At 32.5% G+C, this 24,768-nt stretch overlaps 1 protein-coding gene and 1 long non-coding RNA gene across 2 annotated transcripts; one reads left to right on the top strand and one right to left on the bottom strand.

The window, feature by feature from the left end:
* Positions 1-2,856: 2,856 nt before the first annotated feature.
* On the bottom strand, positions 2,857-17,876 carry LOC143063437 (selenocysteine-specific elongation factor-like). Its single transcript, XM_076235591.1, has 7 exons — positions 17,575-17,876; positions 12,801-12,970; positions 11,891-11,980; positions 7,173-7,355; positions 5,550-5,633; positions 3,360-4,083; positions 2,857-3,105 (listed from the first exon to the last, which is right to left on the bottom strand). The coding sequence occupies exons 1-7, from the start codon at positions 17,858-17,860 to the stop codon at positions 2,933-2,935; spliced, it is 1,710 nt and encodes a 569-aa protein (XP_076091706.1). The 5' UTR covers positions 17,861-17,876; the 3' UTR covers positions 2,857-2,932.
* Positions 17,877-20,174: 2,298 nt separating this feature from the next.
* Positions 20,175-22,745, top strand: LOC143062215 (uncharacterized). The gene is made up of 2 exons (XR_012974611.1): positions 20,175-20,288; positions 22,022-22,745. It is a non-coding gene; the product is annotated as an uncharacterized LOC143062215 (long non-coding RNA).
* Positions 22,746-24,768: the final 2,023 nt, after the last annotated feature.

Here is a 24,768-nt window from a genome sequence, read left to right as displayed (position 1 = left end):
AAATTTAAAGAAAAATCAAACACGATACCCAACCTAAGTAACATGACCACACAAAAATACAAAAGATATCTAGAAGTCAATGAGAGAGAAACATGAACACACAAAAAAAAACAAAAAAGATATCTATAGGTAAATAAGAGAGCAACCAGAACCAGACCACACAAAAACACAAAAGAAATATCTAGAGACCAATAAGACAACAACAGGTAAACACAAAAGTTATATATAAGTCTATGAGAGTGTAACATGAATGAACAAAAGCACAAAAGGTATCTAGAAGTCAATCAGACGGCAACAAAATCACACCAAAATTACAAAAGATATCTATTAACCAATAATAGAGCAATATGACTTCACAAAAACATAAATTATATTTAATCAAACACAAAAAAATATCTAGAGATCAATATGACAGCAACCGATAAAGACCAAAGGTAAGTTTTATACAAATATAGCCTTTGTATGAGGTCGATACAAGGATATATTGACCTGAAAGAAGTATATGGACTGAGGACGAAGTCCGAGGTCGATATACTTCTTTGGGTCGATATATCCTGTATTGACCTCATACAAAGGCTATATTTGTTATATTATTAATTTCTGACCATATTTGTATCAAAATCGTCATTTAAGTTTGTTGGAATTTTATAGATATTACATTGTCTTTATGACAATAACAACATATTAGTTGTTATTTCATTTACTTTTTTTTTGGACATCTTATGTATTTGAAGATTTTTTTCGTCAAATAATCGATCACAGATATCATGTGTTTCAAAACGTTAAACAATATCCTTAAATTCATTACATGACGTCACAAACTATATTGGTTTTTAGATATTCTAAAAATAACCGTGCAATATGCTTTTTGCAGGTCAATATGCGTTTTGCTATCCGCCGTTTTCTCTCTACCTTCGAAAATATAGTTCAACATGTGACTATCCCTAAACGAATCAAATTTGTTAAAATATACGAATTAATAATATTAGCCAATATGAGTGCAACCTAATTAAACAAAAACACAAATGGTATCTCGAAGTCTATAAGACAACAACCAAACCACACAAAAACACAATACAGAGCAACCCAATCACATGAAAATATCTAGACGAAAAATTAGACAGCAACCAGACCACACAAAAAACACAAAATATATCTATTAGCCAATGAAAGAGCAACCTGACTACACATAACACGAGGATATCTAGAAATCAATGAAATAGAAAAAAGACCATACAACGGAAACACAAAAAAATATCTTAAGTCAATGAGAAAACAAGCAGATCACAAAAACACAAGCGACATCTAGAGGTTAATGAAAGAGCAAAATGACCACACAAAAACACAAAATATATCTTGAGGTCAATGAAAGAACAACTGGACCACACATAAAACACAAAAGATAGCTGAAGGTCAATGAAACATCAACCTGTCCAAACAAAAGATATCTAGAGATCAATGAGATGGCAACATGGCCACACATAAAACACAAAAGATATCTAGAGGTCAATGGGTTAGCAACATGGCCACACATAAAACACAAAAGATATCTAGAGGTCAATGGGTTAGCAACATGACCACACATAAAACACAAAAGATATCTAGAGGTTAATGGGTTAGCAACATGACCACACATAAAACACAAAAGATATCTAGAGGTCAATGGGTTAGCAACATGGCCACACATAAAACACAAAAGATAGCTGAAGGTCAATGAAACATCAACCTGTCCAAACAAAAGATATCTAGAGATCAATGGGTTAGCAACATGGCCACACATAAAACACAAAATATATTTAGAAATCAATGAAAGAATATCTGGACCACACATAAAACACAAAAGAAACCTGAAGGTCAATGAGCAAACAACCTGACCATACAAAAATACAAAAGATAGGTCAATGAGACGACAACCTGTCCAAACAAAAACACAAAATATATCTAGAGGTCAATGGGTTAGCAACATGAACACACCTAAAACACAAAATATATCTAGAGGTCAATGAGTTAGCAACTTGACCACACATAAAACACAAAAATATATCTAGAGGTTAATGGGTTAGCAACTTGACCACACATAAAACACAAAATATATCTAGAGGTCAATGAGTTAGCAACTTGACCACACATAAAACACAAAAATATATCTAGAGGTCAATGAGTTAGCAACTTGACCACACATAAAACACAAAAATATATCTAGAGGTCAATGAGTTAGCAACTTGACCACACATAAAACACAAAAATATATCTAGAGGTCAATGAGTTAGCAACTTGACCACACATAAAACACAAAAATATATCTAGAGGTCAATGAGTTAGCAACTTGACCACACATAAAACACAAAAATATATCTAGAGGTCAATGGGTTAGCAACTTGACCACACATAAAACACAAAATATATCTAGAGGTCAATGAGTTAGCAACTTGACCACACATAAAACACAAAAATATATCTAGAGGTCAATGAGTTAGCAACTTGACCACACATAAAACACAAAAATATATCTAGAGGTCAATGAGTTAGCAACTTGACCACACATAAAACACAAAAATATATCTAGAGGTCAATTATATTTACAGTACACCATCAAGCAGACTGACATTTTAAATAACTATTGCATGTTTGGTTTTTTTTCCTAACAAAGTCAATGTAAGTAAGAATAGTTTGATTCTGATAATCTCTTAGATATAGTTATTGAAATGATTGGTACTTTAGATGTAAGTGTTTTCTCTTTTTACCAATGATTTTGTATTGTTAGCTGTGTAATTAGTAACTCTGTTATGTTCTATTCTTTACTCATGGTTGTAAACTGAAAGTAAATATACTATAAAGCAGTTTAGAAAACAACTATTATAAAGTTCAGATTTTTATATAATTTACTCCATAATAAATATTGCACCCTCACAATTATATATCAACATAAGTATCAGCTTTGTTTCATTTTTTTCTCTGGATCAAACACATATCTTTTAAATGTTAGAAAGATTTTGATTGGTTCATGGTCTGTCTGTTGTTCATCCTGATTGGCTTCTGAATCTTTATTTTTATTTTTCTTCTTCGTTCCAGAATATTTTTGCTGAATTTCTTTTGAAACTCCATCTGTAAAAAGAAATTATTCAATTTGTTAGAAAATTTGTTAAAAAAATTATTGAAATCCATTTTTAATATTCTGGTGATCAGGCATCAACAATGCAAATCATTATATTTGAAATCATGGTCAAATCTTTCATTTAACTTATGTCCATTTTTTTTAAGCACCATTGTGGACCCATTATTGAATCAAAGATTTCTCCACATTCCACTAAAATCATTTTAAATAGATTAATATAACATAAAATATTATAAGTAATTACCTGGAATTCTGACTTTAAACTTTCCACTTTGTCCAAATCCTCCCTCAATAACCCCTTTCTCACCAGAGGATAATGTCACCTTCAGTCCAACAAAAGATTGAATATTTGTTTCCTTTTTGAACAAATTTTTACCAATCAAAGTATATTCATCTTGACATCGTTCCACTAAACCCTCACGTACTTTAGTCTTATAAACTTTCAATTTTGGTAGATTATTAACTAAATACTTCGAGTCAGTAAAACACTCTAAAAGCTGACCATGGAAAGCTATTCTACACATATTAGCATGAATGTCAGTATCTAACTTTGAACCAATCACAAGAGAGTTATGTGGACATGTGACTGGTTTTTCATACTCTATAAGAGCATATTGTTTTATAGGTAACCTTTGTTGAGCCTCTGCTTGATCTTGTTTTGCTGTATTTGTTATAAAATTATCCTGGTATACATATTCCTTTGTATAATCTAGAACAGTTGTAGAATCTGGTACTTCAAAATTAGGGTCCTCGTATAATCCAAAAAATGTAACTTTAGCCATGACTGTTTCATGTCCAGTTGTTATATGGAACTTAGCTTTAGAATTAATGGCTCCTTTGTAGTAAAGAATGTTGGATACAGTCATGATACCAGCTACAAATGTGGGTAGAGAACCTGGAGTACAGACCAGACCTCGCTCCAGTTGTTTAGGGTCAAACTGTGTTACACAAACTCCAGCTCTATCACCCTACGTGAAAGGAAACATAAAATAAGACATTTGATATTTCAATAGCATATTCTTACTTGAACATTTCAAATTTAGACTAAGAAAAATACAAATAATTTTTGCAATGTCCAGATTTTCCTTTTTTTTAACATTCTTATTTTCTCTATAATTACCTCACCTGTCACAATTTTGAATCATTCTTATTGTCATAGGGGAGATAATCTCATTTCATAATAATTTTGAGATTTTATAAAATTCATAGAGTAGAATATTCATACTATAACATTTTAAATCAAGACTCAAAACACAAGTTTCCCTGTTTTGAAGATAAAATATATATAGATTCTACCACTGCATCAAGTGTGATACAATATTTATCCAGTCAGGACAGTTAAATGTTCAAATCCATATATTTAAAATTTAATTGTCGAGATTGGATAAATATATTACACAAGAATTAATGGTGGAAACTGTTTCTCTGATGATATTTAAACAATATGTAGGCAAACTTATTCCTTTTTTTTTAAATGATCTGCAAAAAGATGTGTTCTTTCCATGTGACATCATCAGCCATGGTCACCTTTTTCTCATGCCGTCACAAGAGGGAAATTATGAGGAAAGCAAGACAATTCAACGTCAAAATCAAATTTTGACCAATGAAAAACTGAGATCAGACAAACCACACCTTGATTAAATAAAAATAATTAACATGTCGGGAAAAGGATAAAATCATGTTAGAATGAGAGAAACTTATTAAATCTATGATTACCTCCCCTGTCACAATTTAAAATCATTCTTACTGTCACAGGGGAGATAATTATTTCATGATAAGTTTTGGATAAATTAAAACTCATGGAGATCAACCTTTAATCTGTTGTTTCATTGACAATATTGATTTCAAGTAACAAGCAAAATCTTAGAATAAGCGACTTGATTTGACTTTATATTTTGGATGAAACTATAACAAAATGCTTGAATGCTTGAAAATTAGGTCTATGATAGAGAACAATGTTTTTGTTATGACATAGAAAAGTAAATAACAATTATGAAAAAGAACATTTTAACCAGGCATTCATATACAATATTTTACAGAAAGTAAAAAATATTATCAAATTTTGATGGTATACTTAAAGTTTTCACACTCCTCAACTTTTATGCACATGCATAATATGAACTCAAAATCTTTCAGTTTCAAGTGTACTTCTAAGATGCTTGCTAGAAACTTTGATTTCAGCTTGTCTGAGTATGATTATAATGAGCATTTCTTTTACTAGACTCTCATTACTTTACCAGTCATGCAGATTTTATCCTTTCCAATCCTCCACAAAAGTAGCCATGATTTTATTTTTTTATTTTTATATTTTTACCAAATCTAAAGGTAATGATTTCTAGATTTTGGACGACCAAGGATGAGGACTCCAAAAAGACACAATGTGTCTAAGCTGTAGTGAATATGGTGTAATTGAATTCCAGTAAAAAATGCAAACCTGAACTATTTTATCTGTTGGTTGTTTAAACATCTGAATAGATTTGATCTTCTTGTTAACATTCATTGATGGGATCTCTACAGTCTAAAATATAAAACAGATAATGAGAACAATACTATTTTAGAGTAAAACATGTTTAAAGGCATTCAATAATTGTTTGTATTAAAGAATTGGAACACAACTTTTTTTTGTAGGTTTTATAGGTAAACAAAAGTCAATTTCTGAACTTCACCATAGTCCTTTGTTTTCTAAAACCATTATAATTATGTCTCCTTTCTTTGGGTCCACCAACACATGTGACATCAGTGTCTTTAATGTTCTCTTTCTATAATTTGACACTACACATTTAGCAATAAAACAACTATTCAATAACCAATCATTAAGATCCATACAAAGTGTTTGTATGAAATCAGTAATTAAGAATTTACAATTTTAAGTATAGAAAAGTATTAAAAAAATTTTTTTATAAAAGTTTGATATCACAGACATATAAATTGTTACATGTTTTGTGCATAATTATAAAAATGTTCTGCTTTTCCAGTTTAATTTTTTTGGATTGACAGCAGGCGTGTAGCTCCCTATACGCTAACACGCAGTTGCGTGCACATCGATTTGGCAGGCAAAAAAAAAAAGGCAAAATAAAATTTTTAAATTGAATGTTAAAGGAAACACCTATGTTGTCACTTTTTAAATTGATGAAATATCATTAAATAACAGCATTTGGTTTTTATTGGAGATTATGACAAAATCAGACAGTAACTTGTATCTTTTACAAGATTTGAATTTGTAATACTCAGTCTAAGACATGTAATTTTGGAGCTCATTTTACAGTGTACGGTTCATCAGTTTGGAATGAGATGTACCAATCGGCATTAGAATTATCAGAACCCTTCGATAGTGTTGAAAATATGCAGAGGTGATGTGATCGACAGACTACCGGACAATCACCCTGCAAACACGCCAAAACAGTATTGATTTATAACATCTCGCGAGTCCTGCCATGGAGACCTATCAGTGTACTACATATCCTGAAAACAAATGTACGATCAACAATGAACAACGGCAGTTACTAGCATTACTGCATATTCAACGAGATTACAGTGTGAACATTGACAAAGTATTTGAGAAGTTTATTTCTGTCTAGACCAGAAGAGCAGATTTGAGTAAATTCTGTATCACAAATATGTGTTGTTTATGTATTACTCTATTCAGAAGATTTATTAATAGTTTTACATTGATAATTTTTTAAGTCCTATCTACATATAGCTCCTCTTTCAACCGTTCTATGACTGAAAACCGCAAAAAAACACAACATTTTTCCGCATAAAAGGGTCCCAAAATGTTTTTGCCTCGCTCCACTCAGCCATAGTTGCTTGCACAGCATTCCATTCTAGCTACGCCCCTGGAAGGCCAATGTATTCAACAAAAACATAGGCAGTTGAACATTGTTACAAGATGTGAGCAAGAATATTTCCAGTCATGCCTCTTTTAAAAACTTCCCTCTTATTAAAAATGTTGATTGTAGATCTCCCTCCCTTTGAACCCATGTTCTGCTGCCTTTCATATCAATTCTAAATAAAGATAATCTGATAATACATGTAAGTCCTTCTAAATGAGTCTTACATCATTTATGACAGCTTTTCCACTTAAAGCAGTTCCTGTCATGACAGTCCCTTGACCTCTGATTGAGAAGCAATGGTCTACGGAAAAAATAAATGGTCCTTCTGGGTTCCTTTTTGGTCTGTATGTATGGGTTTTCAATTTTTCTATCAAATCTGTCAGTCCAATAGCATCTGATTCCCCACCCTAAAATGAAAAATAACATAACATAATATGTAGACATGTACATGAACAAATGTCATTTATACTATCAAGATATAACAATTATCAGGCTGCCATATCTGTAAGATTTTGTTTTGAATGAATTTCTTAGAAAAGCATGAGCATGTTATGACATAAATAAGAGATAAAATAAAGTAGGGAAATGGAGAATGTGTCAAACTTTTGGTTCTGTTTTTATCTTATTGCTGTTTCTCTGCTGATAGATAAATAAACATGCTGATAGTGTTACTGTACAATTTTCTTCACTTTTACTGTACTTTGGATAAAAACAAAAAATCCTATATCTCAGACAGACACCATGTGCCATTAATATATATTGATTTCAGAGTTTCCTTGTGTGACACAGAGAATAGTTGTAGTGTTTTGAGTTTGAAAACTTGTTGGTTTAGATTGTACTGTATCAATAGACAACCAACTAAAAGAACACATTGTACTTTGGATCAACCTACCTTTCCTACTATGGATATGGGACAAAATAACACATGCATGAAATTTATATTAAATAAAGTCTATCAAACCACTCTACTTATAGAATATTTGGACAAAAACTAGAGGCTCTTACTTTGCTGAACATTATTGCTGTATACAGTTTATCTCTATCTATAATAATATTCAAGATAATAACCAATAAAGGGTTGCGCTTAGGCGCATGATATGCCCGTTGCTCTTTTAACTTGTCTTTTATGCTTTAAATGAATTTATATGATCAACTAGAAATAGTGTGAGCCCTGTCAAATACAAATAATAAATAAAAATGCACAAAAAAATTGGCACTATTAAGGCTACCTCAAATTTAACTAAGTTTGTTTTCTTAATTTTTCATCCATACATAAAATTTTGTGAAAGTGTTAGTTATAGTCCCAAAATTGGAAAAATCCCCCCTTTTTTAAGCATAAAAATTCATAACACGGAAATGTAAAATCTGAAATTTATAAAAATTGAAAGGGAGCTTACATTAATAGATATAAACAATTCACCAAAGTTTCATGGACATTGGTGAAAGCCTTTTTGAGTTATTGTCCGAAGTGTTAAAAATCACCCTTTTTAGCTCACCTGGCCCGAAGGGCCAAGTGAGCTTTTCCCATCACTTGGCGTCCGTCGTCCGTCGTCCGTCGTCGTCCTGCGTCCGTCGTCCGGCGTTAACTTTTACAAAAATCTTCTCCTCTGAAACTACTGGGCCAAATATAACCAAACTTGGCCACAATTATCATTGGGGTATCTAGTTTAAAAAATGTGTCCGGTGACCCGCCCAACCAACCAAGATGGCCGCCATGGCTAAAAATAGAACATAGGGGTAAAATGCAGTTTTTGGCTTATAACTCAAAAACCAAAGCATTTAGAGCAAATCTGACAGGGGTAATATTGTTCATCAGGTCAATTTCTATCTGCCCTGAAATTTTCAGATGAATCGGACATTTCGTTGTTGGGTTGCTGCCCCTGAAATGGTAATTTTAAGGAAATTTTGTTGTTTTTGGTTATTATCTTGAATATTATTATAGATAGAGATAAACTGTAAACAGCAATAATGTTCAGCAAAGTAAGATCTACAAATAAGTCAACATGACCAAAATGGTCAGTTGACCCCTTTAGGAGTTATTGCCCTTTATAGTCAATTTTTAACCATTTTTCGTAAATCTTAGTAATCTTTTAGAAAAATCTTCTCCTCTGAAACTACTGGGCTAAATTTAACCAAACTTGGCCATAATCATCATTGGGGTATCTAGTTAAAAAAATGTGTCTGATGCCCCTCCCAACCAACCAAGATGGCCGCCATGGCTAAAAATAGAACATAGGGGTAAAATGCAGTTTTTGGCTTATAACTCAAAAACCAAAGCATTTAGAGCAAATCTGACTGGGGTAAAATTGTTCATCAGGTCAAGATCTATCTGCCCTGAAATTTTCAGATGAATCGGACATTCCGTTGTTGGGTTGCTGCCCCTGAAATGGTAATTTTAAGGAAATTTTACTGTTTTTGGTTATCATCTTGAATATTATTATAGATAGAGATAAACTGTAAACAGCAATAATGTTCAGCAAAGTAAGATCTACAAATAAGTCAACATGACCAAAATGGTCAGTTGACCCCTTTAGGAGTTATTGCCCTTTATAGTCAATTTTTAACCATTTTTCGTAAATCTTAGTAATCTTTTAGAAAAATCTTCTCCTCTGAAACTACTGGTCTAAATTTAACCAAACTTGGCCATAATCATCATTGGGGTATCTAGTTAAAAAAATGTGTCTGATGCCCCTCCCAATCAACCAAGATGGCCGCCATGGCTAAAAATAGAACATAGGGGTAAAATGCAGTTTTTGGCTTATAACTCAAAAACCAAAGCATTTAGAGCAAATCTGACAGGAAGTAAAATTGTTGATCAGGTCACGATCTATCTGCCCTGGAATTTTCAGATGAATCAGATAATCGGTTGTTAGGTTGCTGCCCCTGAATTGGTAATTTTGAGGAAATTTTGCTGTTTTTTTGTTATTATCTTGAATATTATTATAGATAGAGATAAACTGTAAACAGCAATAATGTACAGCAAAGTAAGAACTAAAAATAAGTCAGTATGACCAAAATAGTCAATTGACCCCCTAAGGAGTTATTGCCCTTCATAGTCAATTTTTAACAATTTTCTTAAAATTTGAAGATTTTCAATAACATTTTCCATAGAAAGTACTGTTATAGATAGAGATAATTGTAAGCAGCAAGAATGTTTAGTAAAGTAAGATCTACAAACACATCACCATCACCAAAACACAATTTTGTCATGAATCCATCTGTGTCCATTGTTTAATATTCACATAGACCAAGGTGAGCGACACAGGCTCTTTAGAGCCTCTAGTTTTATGAATAAAGCCCCATAAATCCAAAACTTTAAATCTGAAATTTATAAAAATTGAAAGGGAGCTTACATCAATAGATATAAACAATTCACCAAAGTTTCATGGACATTGGTGAAAGCCTTTTTGGGTTATTGTCCTAAGTGTAAAAAATCACCCTTTTTTTATGAATAAAGCCCCATAAATCCAAAACTTAAAATCTGAAATTTATAAAAATTGAAAGGGAGCTTACATCAATAGATATAAACAATTCACCAAAGTTTCATGGACATTGGTGAAAGCCTTTTTGAGTAATTGTCCGAAGTGTTAAAAATCCCCCTTTATTTATGTATAAAGCCCCATAAATCCAAAACTTAAAATCTGAAATTAAAAAAAAAACAAAAGGGAGCTTACATCAATAGATATAAACAATTCACCAAAGTTTCATGGACATTGGTGAAAGCCTTTTTGAGTAATTGTCCGAAGTGTTGAAAATCACCCCTTTTTTATGAATAAAGCCCCATAAATCCAAAACTTAAAATCTGAAATTAAAAAAAAACGAAAGGGAGCTTACGTCAATAGATATAAACAATTCACCAAAGTTTCATGGACATTGGTGAAAGCCTTTTTAAGTTATTGTCCGAAGTGTTGAAAATTCCCCCTTTTTTTATGAATAAAGCCCCATAAATCAAAAACTTAAAATCTGATATTAAAAAAAAACGAAAGGGAGCTTACGTCAATAGATATAAACAATTCACTTAAGTTTCATGGAAATTGATGAAGGTGTTTTTGAGTTATTGTCCGAAGTGTGGACGACGGACGGACAGACAGACGGACGGACGGACAGACGGACAACGGTATACCATAATACGTCCCGTCCCGGGCGTATAAAAACGGCAAAATTTCCTTAAAATTGCCAATTCAGGGGCAGCAACCCAACAACGGGTTGTCCCATTCATCTGAAAATTTCAGGGCAGATAGATGTTGACCTCAAAAACAATTTTACCCCATGTCAGATTTGCTCTAAATGCTAAATGGTTTCAGAGATATAAGCCAAAATCTACATTTTACCCCTATGTTCTATTTTTAGCCATGGCGGCCATCTTGGTTGGTTGGCCGGGTCACCAGACACATTTTTTAAACTACCCCAATGATGATTGTGGCTAAGTTTGGTTAAATTTGGCCCAGTAGTTTCAGAGGAGAAGCTTTTTGTAAAAGTTAAAGACAACGCCCTTTGGGCCAGGTGAGCTCAGCGGGGTTCCTACTAGAAATTTTTGAAGTCCAATGACTTTTCATTTTTTGCCAGATCTGATCTTACAGTTACAAGATGAAATTGTATTGCTATACTGCTATAAGCTTATTATTTCAATCTACATGACAAAATTGAGCAGGGAAATAAATTGATAACCATAATAAAATTGTTTTTAAACTTCCTCTTAAATGATATGATACCTCAGACCCACCAGTCTAATGACATCTTGGTTGATAAATCTAACTCAAGCACAATACATGTAAGCCTTACCCTTACTGGTATAATCAGACACAAATAACTATAAACTTGAATTATTCAGACCTTAGCTCAAGGTTACTATATATTTTCAGATGAAATAAAACACTTTAAGCATATTAAGCCCAAATGGTACTGCTACAATCAAACAAAAAACATTGTAATGCTATCTTACCTCAGGGCCACCAGGTTTTGCTGCTACTGGTATTATCGGACAACCAGCAAATTTTGTTGATTCCATGGTTTTCTGCATTCTTTTTTTCATCTAAACAGAAATCAACAACTGCTATACAGTTTGTACACACCACTTAAATTATTTTGATTTATTCACTGACATTTAAGTCTAACCATATACCAGATAAAACAAACGATTAAACATGAGGTCCTTCTATTATATATATCTAGTTATTTCTTATGGGTGCATTTGTTTTCAGAAAATATTGAAAAAGTATACAATATCATATATTTTCATACAAAACTCAAACGAAAAAAAGCCTGATGCTGAAGAGGCAGTTTCTTTTTACTGAAATTTTTCATGAGCCAGTTTACCATCTTTAGTGTTATTAGAGTAAAACTGCTTTGATTTCATCAATCAAGTTCAGACTATATACTTCATCTGTTAATAACTTCTCTTGAAAAAACATTTGACGATATAGATTAAAAATAAAAAGTTTTAAATCAATTACTAATTAGAAAAAAGAAACATTTATCAAGACAGATATTTGTATTATATTCAATACTGATTATAATAGTACCAGTGAATTCCAAAGAAACCTGATACAAGAGTTAGACAGACTAACAGAAGGATGGAAAAAAAATTAATGGACCAGAGAGCATATAATACAGAACATATACTGTAAATTCAGAAATTATTGCGAAAAATGCGACAGAGTTGTAAATACATTAATTTAAACTCGTATTTTGAAAAATTTTATATGAATTAAACAGGATTTTTTTTCAAAATCTTAAAAATTAAAATCGCATTTAAGTCGAAAATGACAAAATCGCAATAATAAATGCAATCAATAATTTCTGAATTTACAGTATATATATATATGACATAATTTTTTAATGTTTAGAATCACCTTCTCAATCATTGCTTCCTTTTTATCTGGTGGCAATAGATCCACTTTATTTAGAACGACTATCATCTTTGGACAAGTTATCTCCCCTATAACAAGGCATTCCGCAGTCTGTGTCTGCATTCCTTTCACAATGTCAATTACTAAAATCATCAAGTCTATTATCTGTGCTCCTAAAAATAGAGTAAAAACAAAACTTTTAACAACATTTTCTGTGTTTTTGTCTAAATATGCAAATGTAAAAACAGTCAAACTATTTTAAGAGACAACTTAAAGGAGAGCAAAAAAGTGGTCAATTAAGACAGGTGGCCTTTAATACAGGTTCAATTTATATGAAATGTACTTTAGAGGGATCTAAATTTGATGGTCTTTTAAGACAAGTTTTTGCTTAATACTGATTAAACTGTACATGTGGGGTGGTTTTACAGGATTCCCTCATGGTGGATGTCAAATATAAAAACAAATATATGTAATTTGTTAGCTTATAAAGTAATTCTGAAAGATAATCATATGCAACCCAAAGTCTTTATAAGACTTTTTTCTTTAATATATGCATACCTGCCAACTTTTGAAAGTGCCCATGGGGGTTTTAGTGCGCGACAACAATTTCAAAGGTTAAGTTCTTTGCGACGTATTTTGCGCGTGCTGTTTTGTGGTCTAGAAAAGGTGTCATATTTGTATGATGAGCTTACAAGCCTTAATCTTAAGGATACTTGCATGATTCTAGTTATTATATCAATAGAAAAGATCAATATGTAGCTATAAGACCAGGATTTATTTTCATGTGTAAAGATATTAAATGATTGTTGGCTTTTCCAATTCAAAATTATGCACAAAGAAGGACCTTTATAAAGTTGGGAATAACACCTAGGGGTGACATGCTAGGGGTAACCCCTCAATGTAAGGCCATTAAAACCCACTTTTTAACAAATGAGCACATATTCATACTATCTGAAGAAATTTTCCCAAAGAACTACAAATGTATACATCTTATGATCTATCTGGTATTATATGGTCAACACATGTACAATAATTTTGAAATGTTCTGAGACCTAAAAAAAAAATTGGAATCCTAATCCTCATTTAGAAAAGTTTTTCCAAATATAATGAATTTTCCCATTTTCAAGTAAAAAAAAAATTCTAATTTATTTTTTATTATAGTCAAATGACCCTTGTCTTAGGGACAGTCCCCCATTTACCTGTTTGTTTGGTCCTTGTAAAAAATAAAGAATAGTACATTGTACTTTAATGATTTGGTAATGTAATTGAATAGATATGTTAAAGCAAGTGTAATGTCAATAAATTAGTGAATAAACTACTATTTATTATCTTTATGGTAGTACTGCATCGTTGAATTTTGTCAATCAGCCATGCTTTTATTCTTAATCTGTGTAAGAACCTCATTGAAGGTGAAAAATCACCCATGTTCAAGATTTTAAAATTCTACAACACAAGTTCAAAATCTAGCATGTTAGAATAATCTTGAGAGAAAACGTTTTTGATTGGCTCATTAATTTGATCACAAGAAACACTGAATTTGATTGGCTAACACGATTGTCTCCCTTGAACACAGTTCAAAATCGGGAACAATGAAATTTTTCGTGTAAATTTTCACAAAATCGTGTTTTATAGCTTTTTTCACGATCACGATCGTGCAATCGTGACAAAGGGTCAAAATCGTGTAGTACACGCCTAAATCGTGAAAGTTGGCAGGTATGTATATGCTGTGTGTTTGGCAGAGGCTTAGCAAATGAAAATTTTACAATCTTTGCCTTTTTTGTATTCCAGTATTTAAATAATGTATACAGTGTTTTGTACAGTACCTTATTTCCATTTAGTAATAATTCTATTTTAGATATACTGGTTGAAAAAAAGTCTTTTTATCTTACAAGAACATAACAAAATCAATAATTTAATACAAATAGTTAGTCCAAATACTTTGAAGTAAGGCGTCAAAGAAAAAAATTATAATAGCCTTTCAAGACGTCATAATTATTTGGACTAACAAATAGTATGAAAAGAATGATTGAAGTGTATGTCTACAAGCAACCTTCCAACACCAAAATTATCAAAGAGCAGATTGCTCTGAGGGATACGATTGCCATTGTTTCATTGACATATGTATGCATGTACATGTAGCTGGATAATATTATTTTCAAAACTAATTCAAATGACAAACAGACATGTAAAATAGTTACAAAATAGCCAAACCCGGATAAAAGTGTATGAACAATGTAATTAGGTCTATTGTGTTTTATTTTTGTACTATCAATACCAAGTTTACTTTCCACAGCAGTCACTGACTGACTCAGAGTGAGAGATGTCAGAGAAGGTATTTTATTTCACTCATTGGTTATTATATTTAATTAAGTGTCTGTTAGCGATGTGCCGACGTATAGTCATCAATGTGCTGATGGATCATAGTATGATGTAGATGTAGATGTCGATTTCAATTCGTATCTTATCACCTTTTTTCCTACGTTAATTCTAGGAGGAACCCCATTCCTTACTCTTTAAATATTTAATTTCCTTTGGGTCATTCATCATATGTTTATATTGAATTTATATTGAATTTCTATGTAAATAGTATTGATAAGATAATCCCTTTAATGTGACTATACATATCATTAATGAACATTTACCCATTTATGGGGTGCACCAATATAGTGGTGGATAATACATACCAAAGAAGAAGACATGGCTCCTTTCCGTACACATTTATTGGTTTAAATTGCATTCGTTTTTAATATAATACGACGTTTATTGACAGAACGAGCTAATACTCGACGTCTTGTTTATATTCAGAATTCACGGAAGTTACTGCCGGAAGGGAGACAACTCGAAACGATAATATGGAAGACTCCATTTCGCCTGAGGGGGTGTTCTACGATGTGGAATATATTTATTTTAATCTAAATGATGCATATGATTTAAAATTATGCAACAACAATAACCCTCAATAGCAGACATACATAGAAAAGATCCCATGAGTTATAAATTAATTAATTGAGTGGGGAATCCAGAGCAACCATTAAATCTAAAACCCCTTAAAGTCAAGAAAACTATACGCATGCATGGATTTTTCTAGCATTCCACAGGGTCCGGTATTCAGACCCATTCCCAACGGCAAAAACCCTACATTTTTCCCAATTTTGGCAGCAAAATTCCCAAATGATCACAAAATTCATTTTAATCTTTATTATTCATGACAGAGATGTTTATTTTATTCAACCGCTAGCTAAAATATGTAAAAAAATCGCCAACAAGTAATGTGTAAATCCAAGTTGAAACATATTGAATGAAAACAACATTGACAAACAATGGCTGCCATAAATAAATTAACAGGAAGTGTGGGAATAAACTAAAACCAGGTCAAATCCGGAAACGGACAAGTATATAAATCCGGGTTTGTCAATCAAATACAGTAAATAAAAAATGAAAAGAACCAAACATGTGACAGCTATCATAGCAATACTAAAATTGAAAACTAAAAGATATATAAAAAAGAAAATAGAAACAGGATATATTTTATACAGAACTTAAAATATTTTATTTCACTAATTTTCATGTCAAAATCAAAAAAATGTAACAATCCTTTAAGAAGTTGGAACTCATTATTTTGATACTCAAATAAACTGAAATGCCATGTTGTTATATTTAAAAAACAAAGAAGGTGTAGTCCTTACTTTATTTTCACCAACAAAAAATAATTTTATGAACTAATCACACTAAAACTAACATCTGGTATATTGGTTGTTTTTCCCAATTTCATTGAAAACCGCGTTAAAAAATTCCCTAAACTGGCCAGGGTCCTTTTTCCCAAAATACCCAGATAAACCCCTGGCATGCGCATAATTTCCAAATCAAACCCTGGGGCAAGATATATTAAATGCTTATTAACGACCTAGATGGTTCTCAATTTCTTTATGGAAGTACAATCTCAAATATCAGTTTCATAACGGTAACATATAAGAAAAACTCCACTTCAGTTCTTATATGACAGAAATAGATTTATCGGTATTCAGAGAACTCTCGCATTTTATCAAAACTGGGAATTCCCTCTGACGTGTTTCTAAATTTATAACTACTCTAATTATAAATACTGCTTAATTCTGATTTTCCGTGTTGTTAAAAACACGCATCGAAGTCAAGGGAATTATCAAACATGAAGATTATGAAAAGAACATTATAGGAAAGTTGATTAAGTTCAATCCCTTTGTTTGTTTTTACCTTTTAAAGCAAGACAATCATAAGAATCTGAGATGTTCCTTAATGTTTAGAATAAAACGATTGACGTGAGGGAAATTGCTCTGAGCCACCGGTATAAGTCTACAGATTGCTTGAAAGCAATCGTATCCCAAAAAAACAACATTTTAATAGACATAAAAGACATGACAAAAACTCAATGACCAAAAAGAAACTAAAAGCCGATGAGACAGCAAACTGTCAGACAACAAAGACACCCCAAAACATCAAAAACTCAATGTAACAGCAACTGGAGGCAACACAATAAACCCAAAGGTACATAATTTTGTATTTAAACCTAAAAAATATGATTCAATGATTGTTACTTGTCTAATTTTCAGCGGCAAGTATTCCATTGAAAACTCTAATGATTTTTTTTTTAATTCGTGTCCTTTCACAGGTAACAACTGTCTCATATCATACGTTAGCTAGGCAAATTATATATTGTCCTAAATAATGACCTTTAGATTTAAAAAGAAATTTGATCAATTCGAGATTTGTTTTTGTTATTTTAATGACATTATTATTATACCTCCGATGATTGTCTTTATTAATGATGCATGACCTGGACAGTCAACCAATGTATACTGAAGTTTAGATGAGGTCAAATCTGGATATTCGGAGCAAAGGTGATCAGGCATATCTACTGTGAAAGATGAAAATCCAAGATCAAGGGTAATCCCTCTTTCCTTGCTCTGGGGATTTTTGTCAAAGCATGCTGTACTCGCTGTGGTACTCAAAACCTTAGATAAACTTGTTTTGCCACTGTCAACATGTCCTAAAACCCCAACGTTGAAATTGAAACTGGGCGCTGACATCTTGGTTCGTGATAGAAATTCTAATTAAGGACCGGCTACGGACTTCTTTTGATACGTGTTTCTTCAAATATTAGGTTGGGTATAACGTTTTTACAAACTTGTGTATTCACTAAAGAAGATGATGAGGATGAAACTTTTTTAAAAGATATTAAATACGATGAACCGTCTAGTGATGAAGTCTTAAACCAAAAGAAATTAACAAATTACTTAAAAACTTAAATACGTCAAAGTCACCACGGCCTGACCATCCTAAAGTTTTATATGAACTTGCTGCAGATATAATTGATTGTTATTAAATTATACCTAAGTACACCTTTATTATATCTAACTCTGTTAATTCTTCAAAGAAGGCATCACGAGGTGTTTAAAATGTTGAAAATATATTTTGCATTAACTTGAAGTTTTTTAAACTAGTTATCCCGGCTACTTTTTGTAGTTTGTATATATATCCATAGGCGGATCCAGGGGGGGGGGGGGGCCTTTCGTGGGAAAAATTTGGTTGATTATATAGGGAATCACTGAAGCATGACTGGAGTGCCCCCCCCCCCTTAGGTCAGTCAGCGCCCCCCTTATGAAAAGTTCTGGATCCGCCACTGATATCTTTCGAAGTTCAAACTTCGGAATAAATGCTTCACTCCATATTGTCACTGAGTATACAAACATCTAAAATTGGACAAATTATACCCTATATATAATTATAATACAATAAAAGACCCAAAATAATTTCTTAATTGACGCACGAAACCCAATTTAGTCTTAGATTTGATTAACGAAGTGTGTGATAATAGATTGTAAAAGCGCCCCCTAATACTAGTAGTTTAACTTGGCAGGTTCAGTGTAATGACTATGTTGATGAAAGATCAGGTGTACCGTTAATACATTATTTATGTATGTGTCTGTCCCAAGTCAGGAGCCTGTAATTCAGTGGTTGTCGTTTGTTTATGTGTTACATATTTGTTTTTCGTTCATTTTTTTTTTTACATAAATAAGGCCGTTGGTTTTCTCGTTTGAATTGTTTTACATTGTCTTATCGGGGCCTATTATAGCTGACTATGCGGTATGGGCTTTGCTCATTGTTGCCGAAGGCCGTACGGTGACCTATAGTTGTTAAACGGCGTCTGTGTCATTTTAATCTTTTGTGGATAGTTGTCTCATAGGCAATCATACCACATCTTCTTTTTTATATCATCCTGGTTTGCCCACTTTTAATTACATGTTCATTGTCGTAACTCGAATAATTACGGCGCCCCCTTACGGTCACTGTCCTCCAGTTAATGGAGTGATCGTAGTGATCGTAATATAACGACTGGATTATTCGGGTTATCATTGTCAATGATCTCTTTCCCTAGCTCTTTGATCCTCTTTCTTCTGGAGACTCGGGCCTCATTTGCAGTTTGTTTGTTTTAAGTCTGTCAAAAAAGAAGATGCGAGCAGGGACTTTCTTAACAATTAGTATAGAAAGTCCCTGATGTGAGGTATAAGTCAATGTGACAACAACCCAACGACATTCACATCCTTTATATTTGTTAATGGTTGTTATCGAGCATTTTTTGTAATTATTAACACATTGCATTACATTCTAGATAATTTTGCTGAGAAACATACCATACTGCTGGTGTCTGCATGATGTTAGGCTACTACTATTCTGTATTAGAAATATTATACAATTATAGCCTTTGTATGAGGTCGATACAAGGCTATATTGACCTGAAAGAAGTATATTGACAACAAATTTATATCTGCTGTCTATACACATAATGGGGATACATTTCTTGATTAAATTTTGTTTAAAGATCAATTAAAAAAAGAAAACAGTATATAGATATAAGAAGATGTGGTATGAGTGTCAATGAGACAACTCTCCATTATAATGTCATCATTGTTTATCACTGTATCGTATGTCGGAACTTCATATCATGATTCTTTTTTCTTTTCAGTTAATTTCATTTTTTTTTTGGGGGGGGGGTCAAAACTAATCAAATAAATTCCTAATATCCGATTGTATGTTCTCATTATGTGACAAATTAATATCAACTTATTTGGGTTTTTTTTAGTTTCTTTCAATATATTATATTCAAAATGCATTACCATGATAAAGAAGTTTTATACAGCTAGTACACCAAGAAGTTTTATACAGCTAGTACACCAAGAAGTTGTATACAGGCAGCTATACCTGATATATGTACACTGAATGCATAGTAGTGACAAGCCTTTCCATTTTATAATAATTCTTTTATATTCAGATTTAAAATAAGGATCAATAGCTGAAAAAGATATAAATCTCTTCTAAATATTCTATTGTTGATATCTGTATGTCAATATTACTCTATAGATCTCCAATGATTCGGATGAAATCATTTGTTTAACAAAATCATTTCACGTTTTGTCCAATCGTGCAATATTGATATACTGTACTAATATTGTTCATGTAAGTACATTATTTATTAGAATTAATTTGTTTTGTTCTTTATATTTTTGTTTCTTTTTGTTTTTCGTTTAAATCATTTAGCAGTGTTTTCAAAATTAATTCTTATCAATGTATACATATGTTTCTCAGTATTACTAATATCTCTTTGTAATTGAAAAGAAGAAGAAATGTCCCAATATTTGACCGATTTACAGTTAAACTAGTGATGGGTTACACTGAACAAATCACCAGCTCAGTAATTATGACATCGTGGTTTGTTTATGGTATCATTTTACTATTTTTTACAAAAATGTCTTATATTTATATATAAAATATTTTGTTCATATTCTAATGGAACTTTGCATGATTCATATTGCCGTTATAAAACGTAAATTTCATACCACTCAGATAAAAGTTGAATGTAAGAAATTAGAAGTGAAGAAACATGACTGGCCAACTAAATATCATATATATAACAGATACAATCATGGTCAAAAGAACAGACGGTTATTACATCAGTAAAAAAAAAATTGACAATCATATCCCTATATATATTCTCTTTTTTTATATTGAATTTGGGCAGCATGATCTCGAGTCCATCAAATCTGGATGTTTTCATGTGCTCCGGAAGGGTAAGCGGTTCCTTTTAATTTGTAACACCCGTTGTTTTGTTGGCGCTAAGAAATAATACGGGGATGGTTTACATTTGGACTCGCAAGTCACGTTGTGTGATGTCAATAAAAAGAGGAGTGGATGAAATGGTTGATGCATTATCTATAGATACTATTACTTCTTTTGAACTGACGTAAAGAAATCATATCCTGCTTATAATTCAAGTTATAAACCGGCAAACAAGAAAGTACAAACATATAACAATACTTTTGTAACTATTACCGGACTTTTAAAATTTGGCAAACAAAACGAGCCAATATATTTTTGAAAAATAGTTATCAAAGGTACCAGGATTATAATTTAATACGCCAGACGCGCGTTTCGTCTACATCAGACTCATCAGTGACGCTCATATCAAAACAACTGAAAAGCCAAACAAGTACAAAGTTGAAGAGCATTGAGGACCCAAAATTCCAAAAAAGTTGTGCCAAATACGGCTACTGTACGGTAATCTACTCTTGGGAAAAGAAATCCTTAGTTTTTCGAAATTGTGACTTTTTGGGTCAGAGTCTTTATTGTCATTTATGATGAAATAATATTTCCCACTTAACGGGTTGCAAATCCTTTAGCTGCCAGCTCCCCTTACAGCGACATTGACCATTGACTTTCCTAATTTGCTGGCTGCCAGTTTGTATTGGTGTATGACGCCGGATAACATGTCTAAATGCCCCGAGTTGGAATACAATAACGGATACTATTGAAGTTCTGTATTGAGCATAAATTTCCCTGAATGATACATGAAGAGATGTTGTACTATCTAGAATCGTTTCAAAATGAGGTTTCTGATGAACACTTTACACTATCTGGGACCAAGGAATTGTATATATATATACAATTCCTTGCTGGGACTTACTTTTAAGGCAAGGGATAAAACAAGCGTTTAAAATTTTCTTTTTGGCATCGACTGAATTCGTAAAACAATGACAGGTGAAAGATTGCAATAAATAATTTAAAGAACCCAGATGTAGATCCACCTCTTCATATTGTATTTGTTATGAATATGCATGAACCTTGCATGTTTAGCAAACAATGATGCATCATATCAATCTTTAATAGTTCTTTTAAATGTCCATTCTTTACAGATGTGGTATGGCTTCTACTTTGCTCAACAACATTCCAGTAGTAGGTCCAAGGAAGCAAATCTTATGTATAGACCATCCGGATGAGAAGGTGTCGTTTGCATGTAAAGACTGCCATCGTCTCATCTGTGACACGTGCGTGGAAGGAAAACACAAACAGCATGAATTCAAATCATTAAAGAATGCTGTTCGAGAAATTGAGAAGAATATGAAAATAAATGAGGACGATCTAAAATCTTTGATATCTATTTTTCAAAGGAGGGGCACTATGCATAGGGACTACAATTCTTTAATATCTGCTATAGACGCACGTGCGACTCATCTTGTCACTAATATCGAAAGACTCCGAGACCATATGAAAGACGAATGTCTACGCCAGAAAGAACGCGAAGACCAGTACCACGATGATTACGAGTCAGTCTATCACCCAATGATGCAAAAGTTTGACGAAATAGAAAAACTTTTGCAGAACGCAGGCGTCCATAATCACGCACAGATATGTCAAGCACAGCTGGATTTTGATGACAAACACGAGGTCGTGGCTAACAGAGCTAGCGGTATGAATATTATAACGCCGAAATTCGTTACTGGAAAAGATGACATTACTGAACATAAAAAGATATTTGGAAATTTGGAATACGATTCAAAATTAAAAGGCACTGCTATGGTTATAGCGAGAGAGAATATGAGAAGGAATACACAGAAATAAAACATTTATACATTTATATCTTGAATTTGTATATATATACTTTGTTAGTGACTCGTTTGAACTTTTACATTAATAAATTAGTTTCAATTTGAAATAACAAAAAACTCTCAATTCATGTTAAAAAAAAATATGTAGCAAAAGTGTATTTTCTTAACTTTAATAGTAAAATAGAAGCAAAAAATAGCAAAATGACCTTCAAACTCATGAATTAAAAATAAAAGTCTACGCCATGTCTAAATAAGAAAAAAAAACAACATACAAACAATAGTACACACATTATAGCATAGAGAACTAAAGGCTTTCTAGATATAATCTGAATAATATATCAATATATAAATCTTCATTTGTCATTGTCCAGAAAAATATTTCCAAATGAATGTTTCTCAGACGTTTACTGCATTTTGAAATTAATTGTCTAATAACTGTAATCTTAATAAATTCTAAAGGGGACACTCTAGTACAAAATGTCGATCACTTCCTAATAAATCCTAAAGGGGACACTCTAGTACAAAATGTCGATCCCTTCTTAACAAATCCTAAAGGGGACACTCTAGTACAAAATGTCGATCACTTCCTAATAAATCCTAAAGGGGACACTCTAGTACAAAATGTAGATCACTTCATAATAAATCCTAAAGGGGACACTCTAGTACAAAATGTCGATCACTTCTTAACAACCAAGAGACGGAAGAGATCTTAATAAATCCTAAAGGGGACACTCTAGTACACAATATCGATCACTTCTTAACAACCAAGAGACGGAAGAGATGTTAATAAAACCTAAAGGGGACACTCTTGTACACAATGTCGATCACTTCTTAACAACCAAGAGACGGAAGAGATCTTAATAAATCCTAAAGGAGACACTCTAGTACACAATATCGATCACTTCTTAACAACCAAGAGACGGAAGAGATCTTAATAAATCCTAAAGGGGACACTCTTGTACACAATGTCGATCACTTCTTAACAACCAAGAGACGGAAGAGATCTTAATAAATCCTAAAGGGGACACTCTAGTACACAATGTCGGTCACTTCTTAACAACCAAGAGACGGAAGAGATCTTAATAAATCCTAAAGGGGACACTCTAGTACACAATGTCGATCACGTCTTAACAACCAAGAGACGGAAGAGATCTTAATAAATCCTAAAGGGGACACTCTAGTACACAATGTCGATCACTTCTTAATAAATCCTAAAGGGGACACTCTAGTACAAAATGTCGATCCCTTCTTAACAAATCCTAAAGGGGACACTCTAGTACAAAATGTCGATCACTTCTTAACAAATCCTAAAGGTGACACTCTAGTACAAAATGTCGATCACTTCTTAACAAACAAGAGACGGAAGATACCAGCAAGCCTATTTCAAAGAAATCATGGTAGGAAACGCAAATCCTGGAATATTGTATCAACTGGGAGTTATATATTTCATATGAATGCGATGCTGGAATGTCGTTACATGTACATAAAAATGGAAAGTTCACAGTTGGGAAACTTAGATCTCCTCTTTTGTCGAGAAGATGAATTTTAAACCGATACTAGTTGTCAATACCTAGATCCAATTGAAGACATGAACTAATGATGCCTTTTTGATCGAGATAAGCCTTATCAATTGATATTTTATAGCGTGTATTTTCATGTTGTAACTTTTCACTAATGTTTCAGGTTAGGGTGAAGGTAGGCTCCTGTTGAAATGTTTAAACCCGCTACATTTGTATGCTTGTATTTGTATATTTAAACTAAACCTGTCTTAAATCAGTAACCTGTTGTTCAGTGGTTGTCGTTTGTTTCCTCGGAGTTCAGTATTTTTGTGATTTTACTTTTCACATCTAAAAAGGACTCATGCTTTTTATTAGTTTTCATACATGTCTCCCTGATAATATTTCCATGCTGTGATTACTAAGTCTAAACTTATAACTAGCTGTCAGTAAATGCGAGAACTATCAGATCAGTATACTTTGTGTCTTTTTGTTGTTGTGATGTACAACTACCCGGCTACGTCCACTCTGTGTTTTTGTTATGTAAATGATGTATCT

This window comes from Mytilus galloprovincialis, chromosome 2 (genome assembly GCF_965363235.1).
Source record: "Mytilus galloprovincialis chromosome 2, xbMytGall1.hap1.1, whole genome shotgun sequence".
NCBI classification, from domain to species: domain Eukaryota; kingdom Metazoa; phylum Mollusca; class Bivalvia; order Mytilida; family Mytilidae; genus Mytilus; species Mytilus galloprovincialis.
The sequence above is the reverse complement of the archived record's forward strand: the minus strand, read 5'-3'. Positions and strand labels throughout refer to the sequence as shown.